The following is a 15,552-nucleotide window of genomic DNA, read 5'->3' on the forward strand; positions in this document are numbered from 1 at the left end:
TATCATATGCTGAACTTGATAAATAAATAAATAAATAAATAAATAAATAAATAAATAAATAAATAAATAAATAAAGCTATCACTGTGAAGCCGTAAACAATAAAAGCAACAATATAGCCACATTTCCGTATACATAAAGGACTCCAGAACATTTACCGGATGGAGAGAAGACGTGAGGGGGAAGAGATAGACAACAAAAGGCGGAATGAGACGGCAAGCGCGGACTGACATGTCAAATGAGCTTCCTGGCAGATGCGATGAGGGAAGACAGTGCTCTTGATTTAGCCGTATATCCATTAGCTCACTAATGTCCTTCCATGTTGAGGCACCACTAGTGCCCTTGTGTAAGTTTAATACAAAATTCACCCCAGAGATGAGTTCCATCCATTTTAGCTCCAGATATCAGCTTCTGTCTCATTTCGCTCATATCAGTGATTGAAAATGGCTCTTCAAGTCCAGGAATTCTAGCTCCAGAATAGGCCTTATCATTAATGAGGACGTTTGTTACCGCCGCAAAGCAGTTTTGACTTTCATTGCCTGGGTTTGTTTGTTTGTAAGATGAAACATAAAGAAACTACTTAACTCGGGGGAATTTGTGATACAGTTCTGGCTGTAAAATCTATTTTTAAATCTAGACGGATTTTTTTAATTATTAAGTTTCTTATTTATTTATTTTTGCTGGTATTTTTCTGCAGATAACGTGTGGTAGAAACTCAATCATGAACAGTGGGGAAAATTACATGTCAAAGAATTAAGAACACACTTGAATTTAAAAAAAATATATATTTTTTTAATATTTATAAATTATTCAAGAAGTCTGGGGAACATTAAGTCAACATTAATCAAGGAATTCATAAGAAAAAACACGTTTTGATATTTATATTGCTTCTTAATGTTACTTTTCTTTTTCAAAACACTTTTGTAGGGGTGTGAATTGCCTAGTACCTGACGATTCGATTCGTATCACGATTCACAGGTCACGATTCGATTCGATACCGATTAATCCCGATACGAATTTATAAGTCGATTGTTGCGATTTTTTTCATTCAAATTTAGAAAATACTAATCAGTAAGCTTGTAGAGTGTAAGATTTATATGAAAATGTATTATTTATTTATCTGAAATTTCAGTCTTATAGAGGTTGTAATCTGTTTCATGTTTGAACAGCATTAAAATAAAATATTAAGGCTTAATGTTCCGTTCATATAACATCCTTCCATGCTCAAGGTGTGAATCCTAAAAAAAATATAAAAAAAACTAAAAAAAAACGATTCTGCCGATATTGAATCGATTCGAGAATCGCGCGATGTAGTATCGCGATATATCGCCGAATCGATTTTTTTTTTTAACACCCCTACACTTTTGTATAACAATATTACAAGAAAAACAAAAACAGTCGGACATGGGCATCTTTTTTTTGCATAATTGTAACCTAGATTTCTGCAGATAACATTGAAAATTGTGCTAAAATGTTAAAATATGCAGCAGGTTGATATTTAGAGCAGGGATGGGCATTTAACAAAATGATTTGATCAACTATGGGCAAAATTAAAAGTCACGAATTAATAATATATGTGATTAAAAAATAAAATATTTTTAAAATATTTAAAAATCATTTGAATAAGACTCGACAACTTTTTTTGGTGGGGGGCATATAACAACATTCTTTGATAAACTATGAGTAACCTCAACAGCTATTGCTTCATTAGAAAAACAAAATGGATACAATATTGATGCTGATAAACACATTTTTATATTACTTAATGTTAATTTTGAAATTTTCAAATTATTTTTTGTCTTTAAACAGTTAGTTGCACAATCAGAAGAATAATCTACGATATTAACTCATTTACTGCCATTGACGGAAAAAAGACGTCAAATGATGCTTTTTTTTTTCAATTATATCCATCCATTTATGAAAGCCTACAAAGAGAGGTCAGAAATGGAAACCCTCTTACCAAAGTCAGAGTCGTAGAAGAGGACAAACTTCTGCCAACTGTACTCCGACACCACTTGCATGATGACCTCGTTGAGGTAGACGGGCGGACGCACCATCAGGGTGTAGTCGTCGGCTCCGGGGCTGCGGCTAGTGGACGGGCAGGCGGAGCGGGGCGTGCCCGCTGTGGAGCGCTGAATGAAGAGGTGCGGGATGTGCATGGCGTCGGCCAGCGTCTGCAGGCTGCCCGCCGACATGCAGCCGATGGAGCTGACCAGGGCCAGGATGCCGCGGTTCATCAGCTCGCATGCTGCATGGAGGGAAGAGAAGACAATGTTCAATTCTATTCACAAATTCTCGCTTTTTTTTCAATTGAAGATATTCAACACTAAGTATAGCTTTCAAGTATGTCATGTAAAACCTTGAAACAGGCTTGAATTCTTCATTTCACACAGGTGTCAAACTTAAGGCCCAGGAGCCTGACCTGGCCCACCGCATAATTTTATGTGGTCCACAAAAAAATATTATGTGCATCAAATTCATGTTTCTTGCTTAATAAGACAATTACAAATTGCCTTAATTTTTTAAAGCTGAGATATTGCAACCATTTTTGTTACCCATCACCCTTTCAAAATAAACACAATATTTTACCAATTTCATAAGTATATTCATAATGGCCCTACAACGTGGCCCACGACAAAAATTAATTTGACATCCCTGCTCCACCACCATCTTGAAACCATTTGAAACTAGTGTTGTTCCGATACCAATGGTATCGGCAGAGGTGCCGATACTGCATTAAAACAGTGGTATCGGTATCGGTGACTACTCACAAGTAACATGCCGATACCATTAATTCCAACGCTAATATAGGATTTTGGATGCAGCATCTTGTGTCTTGCTGGTGCGCGACATTCACTGGTATGTTACATGTTCACTGCATGCCGATCTAAGATATCCTATTGGCCCTTGAATGCTCTGAACCAATAGCAGGACAGCTTTTTCATGTTGAGGAAAAAAAAAAACATCAGTATCGGTATGGTATCGGTATCGGCCGATACTGCAGAGCTGGGTATCGTACCGGTATCGGGAGCCATAAAACGGTATCGGAACAACACTACTTAAAACCCTCACACTGGCTTGAAACCCTAACAGGCTTCTAAATCTCATTTACTTTGAAACCCTGCTCCCAGATATGGGACCATTTTTGAAACCTTCACCCAGGATGAAACTTGACTTCAACCTTGACTTAAATATCTCACCCCGTCTTGAAAACCTAATATAAAACCCTAACCCTGGCTTGAAACACTAACTTGAAACCCTAACTGCATTTAAATCTTAATTTGAAACTATAATCCTGTCTCGAAACTATACACTCTTAAAACTGCTGGGTCAAAAACAACTCGAATTGGATCAAAATATTGGACTGACCTACTAACTTGAGTCAATTTTACAGTATATTTTTTATATATACAAAACAACCTTTAGATATATTATTTATTTATTTTTTGTACTAAACAACCCCAACACTGTCTTTAAACCTTAATTCAAAACCCAACCTTTGCTTTAAACCCCAATTCCAAGCCTCATTTGAAACCTCAAACCTGGTTTGAAACCTTAATTGATACATAAAGCCTTAATTCCAAATGTTAAATGGAATCCTAACACTTGTTTGAAACTAATTATAAACCTTATCTTTGTAAAGCTACTTGTGGACGTTTGTCATTGACTGTTTGGCAAAGATCATTTCAACTGTTCATGCAATAAGATCCCATATGTTAAAAACTGCAACTTATCATAGGGTGCCGACAGAACAAAGGCAATACGGCCACAATAGACGCACCGCATATGTTATCCAATGCTACATTAAATAACACACACCACGAAACACAAAGACAGAGTCAACAAGCCACTCTTAACCCCCCCCCATGACTATCACTAAAATAGAGCCTTGGTGCAATGATTGATGCCTTTGCCTTAAAAGCAAAGCTTTCTTTGCTCAAAATGACCACAATTGAAGCCAGTGAATGAGATTGAAGTCAGGACATGAGCCTGGAGTGTTGCGTCAACGTCGCCGCTATTGATCCACCGCCGAGCTACTTTCAAGCACAATCACACAGCCTCAACACTTTGATAAAACTACATTTGAAGTTTGATATGAGGAAAAGTCTGTCGCCAAAAGGATGGGATCTTTGCCAGCTTTTTCTTCCCCCCCCCCCTCTGAGTCTCCAGCGTGTTTGTGCTTTCCTCGACTTGAGAGCATTATCTGCGCTTATTTCGGAACCGTTCCACTTGTCGACACTCCTCCGCTTCTCACCGTGTCGGAAAAAAAATACCTACTGCATTCCACCCGCTCAACCCACTCTCGTGTTATCTCCAGCCTTGTCCGAAACAGACACTCGGAAAGCTTCCCCTCAAAGCCCCCGCTCGGCTTTTTCATTTATTTATTTATTTATTTCGAGTCGCACCCATGAATTGCCTATCAGCACCTGCGAATATTGTACACACTTGCCTTATTTGGAATGAAATGTCTCCTGCAACATTTCCCATTCCATCAGTTCATCGTGTTTATCATCATTCCTCACCAGACATCTTGTGTTTACCCTCATGGCAACACAAACAATCCTCTTCTGTAATGGAAATTTACCAGAAGGGGCTGCTTCATGCGATCAGATAACCATGTGTTCTCTCTCGAGACATGGTGAAGCAGCATGTGGCTCATTGCCAAAATATTATTTTGTACACCTTATTTCGCAATTGCATGGTTGTGATAACAAGGCAGCTCCTGTTTTGAATCAGCGAGACAGCCGTGTGGACTTGGTGAAGCAGCATGTGGCTCATGACTAGTGTTTTTCCGATACCGATACTGGTATCGGCAGAGGTGCCGATACTGCATTAAAACAGTGGTATCGGTATCGGTGACTACTCACAAGTAACATGCCGATACCATTAATTCCAACGCTAATATAGGATTTTGGATGCAGCATCTTGGGTCTTGCTGGTGCACGACATTCACCGGTATGTGACATGTTCACTGCATGCCGATCTAAGATATCCTATTTGCCCTTGAATGCTCTGAACCAATGGCAGGACAGTTTTTTCATGTTGAGGAAAAAAAAAAAATCTTAAGTATCAGTATGGTATCGGTATCGGCCGATACTGCAAAGCTGTGTATCGGTATCGGGAGCCAAAAAACGGTATCGGAACAACACTACTCATGACCCAATGATATGTGATGCACCTTGCTCTAAATCAGCGTAATCCCAAACATGGATAATGAGCCACAGACTGCTTCACAAAGATTTACGCAAAACACATTATGTTTCTGTTTTTCTGTCTTCCTGTTCGGATAACTTTAAACCACTCATGATGAATCTTGATTGGCGGACTTTCCACCTGCTGCTGGTTTGAACTAACGTGGTATTGAAGCACTATTGTTTCAGAAGGAATGCACAGAATTATTACACATTGTATATTGCTCGGCTCCGTTGTCTTCCTAGTTCTTAGCGTTTGCGCAAATAATAAATAATATGGAAAATAATATGTTCTGCTCCTTTTGTCTTCAAATCTCATTTAGATTATATCATGTTTGTTATTTTTGCTTTAGGCACTGTCCATTTACTGTGGCTCGTCCACCACTTGTATTTTTTTTTGGGTATGAAATAATTTTGCTCTTTGTCCGCCAGAACTTTTTGTTGCATTAATCACTATTTGTATTTCATGTGTTAAATTATCTTTTGACTCAATTCATTTTTTTTTTTTATTGTTAATCGTCTTTAGTTAGTGGTGCACCATCTTAACAAAATCGAAGCTGACTCATGATCACAAACCAATTGGTTATTACAAGCATCCAAAAATATATCGCCGTGTGATCAGCTGTATTGAATCAAGAGACAACTTTTCTATATATCACAGTTCCATATTCACCTGTCACCTCAGCCCCAATCTTCACTATATATATATAAAAGTTAATTCAATAATGACATAAACAAATCTGTTGAATGAAATACACCCATTGAAAAATGCTAAATAATAATAGAAAAAGCCAAATAATTAAACCAAAATGTTTGATAATAAATGTCATCAAATATTCCTTGAAAATTAATCTGTAAAACTGATGATTCATAATAACTGTATCCTACTATAATAAACTTATATTATGTATTTGTTACTTACAAACACTGACTTACATTTTTTTTTGCATATTGGCTAAGGGAAATCATTTGGAAGGGTTTTAATGGAACTCATTGAAACGCTAACTAAAATTAATAAAAGACAAATATGTTTATGAGGAAAACCCTCCCAAATAGTAAGAGGCATCCGGCATCCATTTTGACTACTTAAAGCAGTTCCTATTATAGCTTGCGACTCTCTAATCATGCCGACTCCCTCTCGATTGTTTAATTACGTTATCCAAGTGTTGTCCTCATCTAACTTATATCTGTTACAGCAGTTTCGGTGACAAAACTCATTTGGAGGCAGCCGCTAAGAATATATGCACACAAAAGCAATTCTGTATTTAATTGGCAATACGTTGTGGGGAGCGATTGTCTTTCTTAGCAGTAGCTAACGGGGGTTATTTCAGGCGAGCAGATTAAAACTGATTAATGAGTAGACTGAAAAGCGGTTTCAATTTCACTGGCCATTGTGCAAGTCTTTGTTAATCAAAGCAGGTTAAACTTGTATATTTAATTTGGGGGGAAAAACGTGAAATTATTTGAGCTCAATGAGGCGACCATGCGTCTCTGACTGGATTAACCACGCAGCCCGACACCGTGGCCGGGACACTTTTGCCACAATGCATTAGCTTAGCACGATTAAGGTTTCCACGCTAATCCGCAACTCATTTGGCCGTTTAGTGTACCCGTGCCTCTTTATTTCACATGCTCGTAAGACGCCGTGAAGTTTCCTTTTGGAGTTAAAAGAAAATTATTGCAAATTCTGTGACATGCATTTGTCACAATACCTCAGGGATCACGAAGTACTAATTGAAACCCAGCCTATTCACGGTTTGCTGTTTGCGAACAAAACTTCACTAATTACATTTTTCTTTTGTAGTTTTACTAAAATGCCACAAGAGGGTGCCAAAGCCCTTGTCAATGGGTAAAAGGAAAATAGTGAAGAGCAGTAATTGGTGTCAATTGGTGTCTTTGGCATGATAGTACGGGTGTCATCACTTGAAAGTGGCTCTGGATCTAGGCACAGCCTAACTGATCCTTTTATGGATGAAGAAGCTTGGTGTATCGGGACATTTATTACCGTATTTTCCGCACTATAAGGCGCACCTAAAAGCCTTCATTTTTTTCAAAAGCTGACCATGCGCCTTATAATCCAGCGCGCCTTATATATGGATCAATATTGAGGTCTCGTTGTCAAGACGCTATCGGTGACCCTGCACGATCGGTGACGCGCATGCGCAAAAGATCCCGCCATCTTGGATCGCTAGCTAATACTAATACTTTACCTCAGAGAAAATAATAAAACAGCTGTTTATTCATTTTGCGAGTGAATGGAGTTGTCAGAAAGCTGGTTTGAAATCTATTAATAAAATTTGACTGACCTATCTGACTGTTTTGTTGACATTCCCTTTAGCGCAGCACCATCTAATGGATGCATAACGTAACCCCAGCCTCTACTGTCGCGCCTTATATATGGAAAATGTTTTAAAATATGTCATTCATTGAAGGTGCGCCTTATAGTGCGGAAAATACGGTATATACTGTAAACTTGGTCACTCACTGACACATTTTCAGATACGGCAGGAAACAAAAGATTTAGTTTGTCGTTTAATTTCACACTTGGCAATCCAGAGACTTAACTATTAGTATACAAATAATTGAAGTCCATTTTCCACAACGTGTCCCCTTTAATAGGCCTGTTGCACCACTCGACATTGTTACGCAAATTGCCAATCGTTTGTTTTGTGACTGTAAAAGCAACATCAGCAAAATCAGCGTGTGCAGATTTTTGCTTATAAATTACTCAAAGCTGTTTGAATGCTGCACAGATGGATGCACTTTACTTTATTGTTTTCTTGAGCATATTGACTGAACCGGGAGCACTAAACCGATTCGGAGTGTGTGGGAGTGCACAAATTTGTGTCACTTCAGTCTTTTGGAATGTTTCACCTATCACTCTTGAAACATGGCCGCCAACATCGCTGCCAGCCCACACACACATCTAAGGCAGATCAGTGCAGAGGAATGATGAAAAAAAAAAATCATGATGAAAACAGAGCATACAATACATCATTGATATATCCAATTTTACAAGATGTGCTTGGCTGTGACCGGTCACCCTGTCAGTGGTTTTCCTTATGTTTCAATTTAAGGCCGTTGTATAATGCATGCCTCCAACTGTGACATTTTGGATTGAATCCTGAGACGAAAATGTCAACAGCATATCTGCACCTTGTAATTATTTTGACTGTTAGACATGATGAGGGTCTCTATTTTCAGAATATTTTCTCCTCAAAAGTATGTAGCCATAAAATATGTAATTTGACACAGCTTACAATCAGGAGTGTGTACTAAAAAGAACAAGTAGATAAATATAAGAATAAATGAATAGAATAAAAATGCATAGTAAGAAACTGTTATATACCGTAAAATCTCACGGGTAACACGCACCTATGTATTTAAAAAAACAAAAAAAAACACACCTTTAAAAAGCTTTTTTACTTTGTATTAGGGCTGTCAAAGTTAAAGCGTTAACAGATTAATTAACCACAGAAAAATGTCGCATTAATCACGTATTAATCGCATATTAATCGCACTATTTTTTTGACGGCACTTGAGCCTTGAACGTAACCGCGGATGGTTACATCGAAGGCTGCGCAGGTCAATGATTAAGTCAATGCACGGCATTTCCTACGCCTGTTGTTCCAAAATGAGCGGGGTGACTCCAGTTGGTGTGCTTGGTGGTAATATTCGCTTTAAAAAAACACCCCAACGGGACTTTAGATAAAACAAAAGTAATTTGCGTTTAATTAAAAATTGTTGAATTTTTTATATGAAGCTGTTTTGAGCAATACATGCATGACAAATGACATTCAGATAATAAAATGCGTTAATGTCAAAATATTATGGTATTTTGCATGTATTTTATATTACGCGAATACGCAGGTAATTTAGCTGATTAATCGTGATTAATCAAAATTAAAAAAGTGTGATTAATCAAATTAAAAATTGTAATCGTTTGACAGCACTACTTTGTATACGTGTATAATACAGTCCCACAATTTGTTAGTATCCATGATCAGAGTGAATAATATGCATGAATAAAGATTCCAAAATTACCAATAAATTGTAAATGCTTTTAAATCTAGGTTACTTTCATGCATGCTCTCAACGAGTCCTGTGTTTTTGTGTGTGTTTTTTTTGCAACAACGCATGAGGACATCCTCTCAAGCGCACCACTGTGTCAGAATAAATGAACGGCACACATTTCAACCTGCTCGTAGGTGCGAAAGATGGTTTGTTGCGCCACGCAACTCTAGTGCAACAACACACGCGGGCAGCATGGCATGTATGTTATCTCACTGCCGCATCAGCCCCTCAGCTTCTGTGGCCCAGTGGATCAGTGTTGGGACCTGAAGGAGGAATCAATAACTGAAGAAAAACATGACCACCATGTTAGTGCACTAGCACAGCCAGAAATTATGGTAAATAACAGTAATACTAAAACAGGTAGCAGATTCCTCATATTGTCACCTATGCAGTAAATAAAAAAAAAATGTCAAACCTGCAAACAAAACTAATAGTTTATGAATTAAGATCTGTACATTGCCACAATTTATCCCACCAATTTATCCTCCAATTGTTTATATTACAGTACAGTATACCTACACAGCTCTTTTCCAAAACATATATTCATTTTGCTTATTCAGAGAAAGAAAGAACTTTACCCAAACGTGCTAATTTTTAACAAACATTATTATTAATAGGAATGGGCAAGTACCAATACCAGCCATATTTTAAAGTATCGCCACTTGTTGAGGCTGCCAATACGGGTCACCAAAACAAAATCTTAAATTAAATAAATCCTACTGTACAAGTAGTTGGCACTTTACTACTGCAGAAAGGCAGGCCTTTTTCATTTTTCTTTTATGACGTATTGCTACTTGGTAAAATCCACCCCTCAAAAAAATCTAAATAAAAAATAAAAAATATATATAAATACCTATTTCTCCCAAAATAGCTTTTTTTTTTTTTTTTGCAATATTTAAAAAAAAAAAAAATTGCATGAATTTTATGGAAATGTTCTATTCCTCTATTTTCTAGTTCCTGTTCTTAAAACGGCCACAAGAGGGCGAACGCTGATACCAGCCCAATTTGAAGGTATTGGCATCCCCTATTATTATTATTATTATTATTATTATTATTATTATATTGTTGTTAGTATTAGTATTATTATGCTCAGTCAGGCTATGGTTAACCGACAATTTGAGTTTTGATTTGAGAAGAGATTATACAGTATGTGAATTAAAACATTAAAAGTGCGCAATAAAACAATCACGTTCCAAATATAAGGGTGAATCAAACTAAGTTCAAATTTCAATTCCTGTACATTGAATCTAGGGGATTGAGGGAGAAGCCAATATTTGGTCCCTGTTCAGTTTGCGTTCTGTTATAAAAAACAAAGTAAGAACAAAAAACTAAATACAAATATGTTAACACATTCACTGCCAGCACAGCAAAAATGCATCATTTGCCGTCTTTTTCCGTCAATGGCAGTGAATGAGTTAATGCTGTGGCTGTAATTCTAAACAGAACCATATTAATATGCATTAGAAGGCTCTCAGTGACATGTTTAAGCAACAGGTGGCACAAGAATTTCTTGCTTTCAGGTCATTTGGTAGGCAGGCAGGTAAGCACTTTTATTGAGCCCTTAAGAAATCCTGACTTCATTCGAGCCACCCAAAAGCTGAAAGGACATTTTGGGAAAAGACACAATAACAGCTAGCACTAGAAAATGTGACACCTGTGGGCAAGGCCAGCCTCACAAAGCACAGACATGCACCCAGGCCATTCGTAACCACCTTCACTCAACAATCCCCGCACTTTGCGTGCATGCGCTTCTATAGGAGACCTACTTGTGTCTGTAGATTCTTTTCAAGCATTGTTCCACATCGACTACAGCTGCGAGGCTGTGAGTGTCGCTGGGGCGCTGACTCACACCGCTGCCAGGTTTGAAAACATGCTGTGCGTGCGCGTATGTGCTGATGCAAATTCCTCAAGGGGATCTTCACTCGAATATGGTCGGACGACTTTGCTTCCATAGACAGGTTGCCACTGTGAGTGTGGATGCAAGGCACTTTCTGTTACTGAACATTTGCAACCAAAGATGAGCATTTGGTTAAAACAATTGATAATTGGGAGGATTTATGCTTTCTGATTTCTGCTCTGCACAGTGCAGAACTTATTCTACCAATAAGTATATAATAAGTGTGGGAGATGCTCTAAATGCAGATTTCATCAGTAAGAATGTGGATATAAATGTTCTCTCATAAGGTACTGAGTGCTACTCATATTGGTCTGCATTATCAGAACCATCAACAATGAAATGAAAGCAAAGCACACAAGAAAAAACAATTCTTGTGAAATGTAAACCGAACTTCTGCAAGTCCCGATTCATGATACTGAGATAATATTCTGAATGGCTGATGCAAATAATTAAGTTCGTTCTTTGCTAGGCTCTCATTATCCCATGCAGGGATTTATTGTAGTAAATTACTACTAGGGGTGTTAAAAAAAATTGATTCGGCGATATATCGCGATACTACATCGCGCAATTCTCGAATCGATTCAATAGGCGGCTGAATCGCTTTTTTTTTAATTTTTTTTATTTTTTTTTTTTATTTTATTATTTTTTTTTTAAAGAGCTCAGAATTGTTCATTCGGTAGTCTTACCGATTCAACGTCTTATCATCATTGCCTTTTTTTTTTTTTTTTGTGTGTGAATCGATTTTTAAACTTCCATTTTTAATGGAAAAATATTCAACAAAACGTCTGACTTCGGGTTAGGATTCACACCTTGAGCATGGAAGAATGTTATATGAACGGAACATTAAGCCTTAATATTTTATTTTAATGCTGTTCAAACATGAAACAGATTACAACCTCTATAAGACTGAAATTTCAGATAAATAAATAATACATTTTCATATAAATCTTACACTCTACAAGCTTACTGATTAGTATTTTCTAAATTTGAATGGAAAAAAATCGCAACAATCGACTTATAAATTCGTATCGGGATTAATCGGTATCGAATCGAATCGTGACCTGTGAATCGTGATACGAATCGAATCGTCAGGTACTAGGCAATTCACACCCCTAATTACCACATTATTAATTTTGAACTGCAACTGCGGTTTTAAAATTCCAGAGACGTCAAGATACCGTGTGCCATGTGTGAGTTTATGGTAAAATATTTTGTAGTTGGTCTAAGAAGTTGCGCGGGGTCGTGTTTAGGGTTGGTCCTAGGGGTGCCAAGTTGCTTAGGAACTCCACTGTCTGCACTCCTGTTTTTACAGTAGAGATGAATTGAGCGGAACAAAATGCTGCCTGGAGAAGTTGTCAGGACTTTGACATTTAAACAGCAAAGAAGTTGGAGCTCAATCAGTCCGATTTTGCCTCAATTTCCTCAGGGCAATCAATTGCACACAATTACTTGCAATGAAAATTTTGTAGAAAAAAAAAAAGTCCCATTAATTGGTAAAAAGGGGTTGCCACTTGCACACGGTTTTGCCAAATTAGTGGCTTATAGACGGGACCTTGTTGTGTTGAAATAAATTGTATTTCATCTGTCACATCAGACATTTTCGGGATCTCTGTGTGAGAGAGGCTGTTTTATAGCGAGAGGTCCTCCATCCATTCCTGCCTCCAAATGCGTTGGTTCATCCAACGAGACGTGACATTATCTCTCGAGTGTCTCGGTCTATCCAGTGGTAAGTCAACTCGATGAACATGTCCTCTAGAAATAAATCGACAGCTCCACCATTTACAGTCCTGAGGCTTTTACTGCTATTACGTTGTCAGCTCAAATCCATTCCCCTTCTTTCTTTTCCCACGTTGTGGTTTTGCTTTCCTCTCAATTTAGTTGGGCGGGCAAGGAGACCGTGTAAACGACGAATGTTTGAAAACGGTGGCAGTCGTTGGCTGAACACAAACAACATGTAATGTATTTCTGTGTCCACCAATATCTCCTTCCATGTCTTCTACTTTGTAAGCACAGGTAATGCCCCATTTGCAGACACTTTAAACATATTTACGAAAAACTATTTGCTCTTGTTCGCCGCTAATTTCTCTAGCATGTCTCTGTTTTCAGTCCAAACAAACAAGGAATGCAAAATATTCCCATTGGTTTCTTGAGCACACCTCAATGTCATTGCCAGAGGGACACATAATTAGTATGACCAGAAAAATATGTGCTTTGGATATAGCTACACAAATGAATATGAGCAATCACTTTGGGAACGCAGAACTTCTTCACTTCACATTAATCAGTTCTCGACAGTGAGTAACCTACAACGGTGATGGAGATTAATTTGCTTGATTGACCCAATAAAGGACAACTGGATATGATTAATGTGGAACATTTGTTATGATCTGGTAGGGCGGAAGACCGGAGGTGGTGTATATGGTGTTACATGACTGTTACATACTTTAAAACCTGGTGTTGGTTCTTTGGTACAAATCGGTTGCTGGTTTTCAAAATCTAAGTAACCAAAATTTATTAACCACTTCTTCTAGTTTGACTCACTTTTCTTGTCCGTGTTTAAACAGGAAGTACTATTGAGCTACAAAAGTTGCATATAATATATAATTTGAAAACTTGTCTAAACATTACTAACTCATTCACTCCCAGCCATCGCTTCCAGCTGTTTTACTGGATTTTGACTGATTTTTCAAGGCCCACAAAATATTGTGTTCTATTGCTATAAAAATATGGAACCTACCAAAGGAAAGATTAGAGTGTCTTCTTTCATCAGGAAAAAAATATATATTTATATCTGTTTCCATTTTGCAACAGTTAGCCTTAGAATATCGCTAAGTTTTGTCAGTATTCACATTCCTGGCAAAAACACAGAGAAAAGAGCTTTGTTGGAAAATGGCCCTGGCTGATCTCTTATACTCTGCTGCCACCTGCTTTTTTTTTTTGTTTAATAATTATCATTTCTTTAAGACATGCAGCTTCATGTCAGAAGCTGCATCCAAGCCTTCTGTATGCTCTTGCAGGGAAAGGAAAAAAAAAGTGTAAACACATTTTTAGGAGGCAAGGACCAAGTATTTAAATACGTTTTTAATTGAAGACCCGTAACTGTCCAACCTTAAAGATAATTTAGAGTCTGTGTTAGAATATGAGTTTGAATATTATTACAGCAGAAAATTGAGCAACTATGACAACAGCCTGCGATTAGCTGACAATCAGGCCAGGCTGTGCTAAATCAAGAGTTAGGTTTAATCCATTTACATGTACCGTTAAATCAGGCTACGTCAAAACTGATTCTTTCATTTGACAATGAGATTTGATTGAGGTTGAAAACTTTCATATGCACCGTGTTTCGATTGCTCCTGTTCATACCTAACAGGAGTGACAGGCCTGTCGTTTTGCATTCATCGTTACGCTCTCATCCTCTGCCTCTCAGTCTTGTAAGAATGTGGGGTCAATCAAAAGACCAAGCTTCCATGGACTGACTTGATAAAACAAATACAATTTATCCACCATAGTTTCTGTCTAAGAATGAAACGGTTTTATTATCTTTAAAATTCATGTATTAAGCCCACTTAACTCATTCACTGCCAATGACAACTATAGACGTCAAAATCCAAGCAAACAGCCAGTGTTAATTTTGGGGAAAAAAAAGAAAATTTAAAATTTTAATATAAAAAAAATAATAATTTAGTTTTAGTTTTGTCTTCTGACTAAATTTAATTAAAGCCTTAGTCATAACTCAGTCACCTGATTGTATTTTAGTTTTAATCCAATTTTAGTCATTAAAAATAAAGAGCAATTTTAGTCGACTAAAATTGACTTTTGGAGGCCTAGACCCAGGATGTGGTCTCAGTAAGACCAAGACCGATCACAAGAACGTCAACGCCCGTGTTGTAGGGTAACAGGAATCCGTTCTATGCACGATGGTAGCACTTAGCAATGAAATTGTTGTCATCATTGTTATTAATAACAACAATGATTAATAACTATGAATGAAAACAATGAATGACTAAAACTAAATTCAAATGTCTTGTCAAAATTTACACTGGCTGTTTTGCTTGGATTTTTGACGTCTATAGTCGTCATTGGCAGTGAATGAGTTAAATTGAGGACTGCAACTAAACACGAAAAAAAAAAATTACAGTTAGTGACTATTGGCTGCCCGCCAAGTGATTCCGCCCCACACACGTACGTGTGCAATAGCAAAACTCCGATCCTGTGTCAGGTTTTGTACCGTACTGTATTGTATTTTATTGAACCATAAAAACGTGGCGCTATTGACAAGGAAGAAGCGGATGGCCACAAATAAGAGGCAATAGGTGTGACTGAGGTGAGAGTTTAGATATTTTTCAGAGGAGGTTATTATTATTTTTCTTTTTAATGAATGCATTTTTGAT

The 15,552-nt window shown here is 37.4% G+C and overlaps 1 protein-coding gene across 8 annotated transcripts in view; it reads right to left on the reverse strand.

The window, feature by feature from the left end:
• The window catches only part of grid2 (glutamate receptor, ionotropic, delta 2), a 475,459-nt gene that overhangs the window by 207,006 nt on the left and 252,901 nt on the right, over positions 1-15,552 (reverse strand). For all 8 annotated transcript variants that reach the window (XR_013283658.1, XR_013283660.1, XR_013283659.1 and 5 more), the window contains one exon: positions 1,959-2,246. Coding sequence is in view for 5 of the 8 variants with exons in the window: in XM_077522422.1 (XP_077378548.1) it covers positions 1,959-2,246 (288 nt within the window). In the remaining 3 variants the exon portion in view is untranslated. The remainder of the gene's footprint in view (positions 1-1,958; positions 2,247-15,552) is intronic.

The sequence above is a fragment of the Festucalex cinctus genome, chromosome 5 (assembly GCF_051991245.1).
Source record: "Festucalex cinctus isolate MCC-2025b chromosome 5, RoL_Fcin_1.0, whole genome shotgun sequence".
In the NCBI taxonomy this organism is placed as follows: domain Eukaryota; kingdom Metazoa; phylum Chordata; class Actinopteri; order Syngnathiformes; family Syngnathidae; genus Festucalex; species Festucalex cinctus.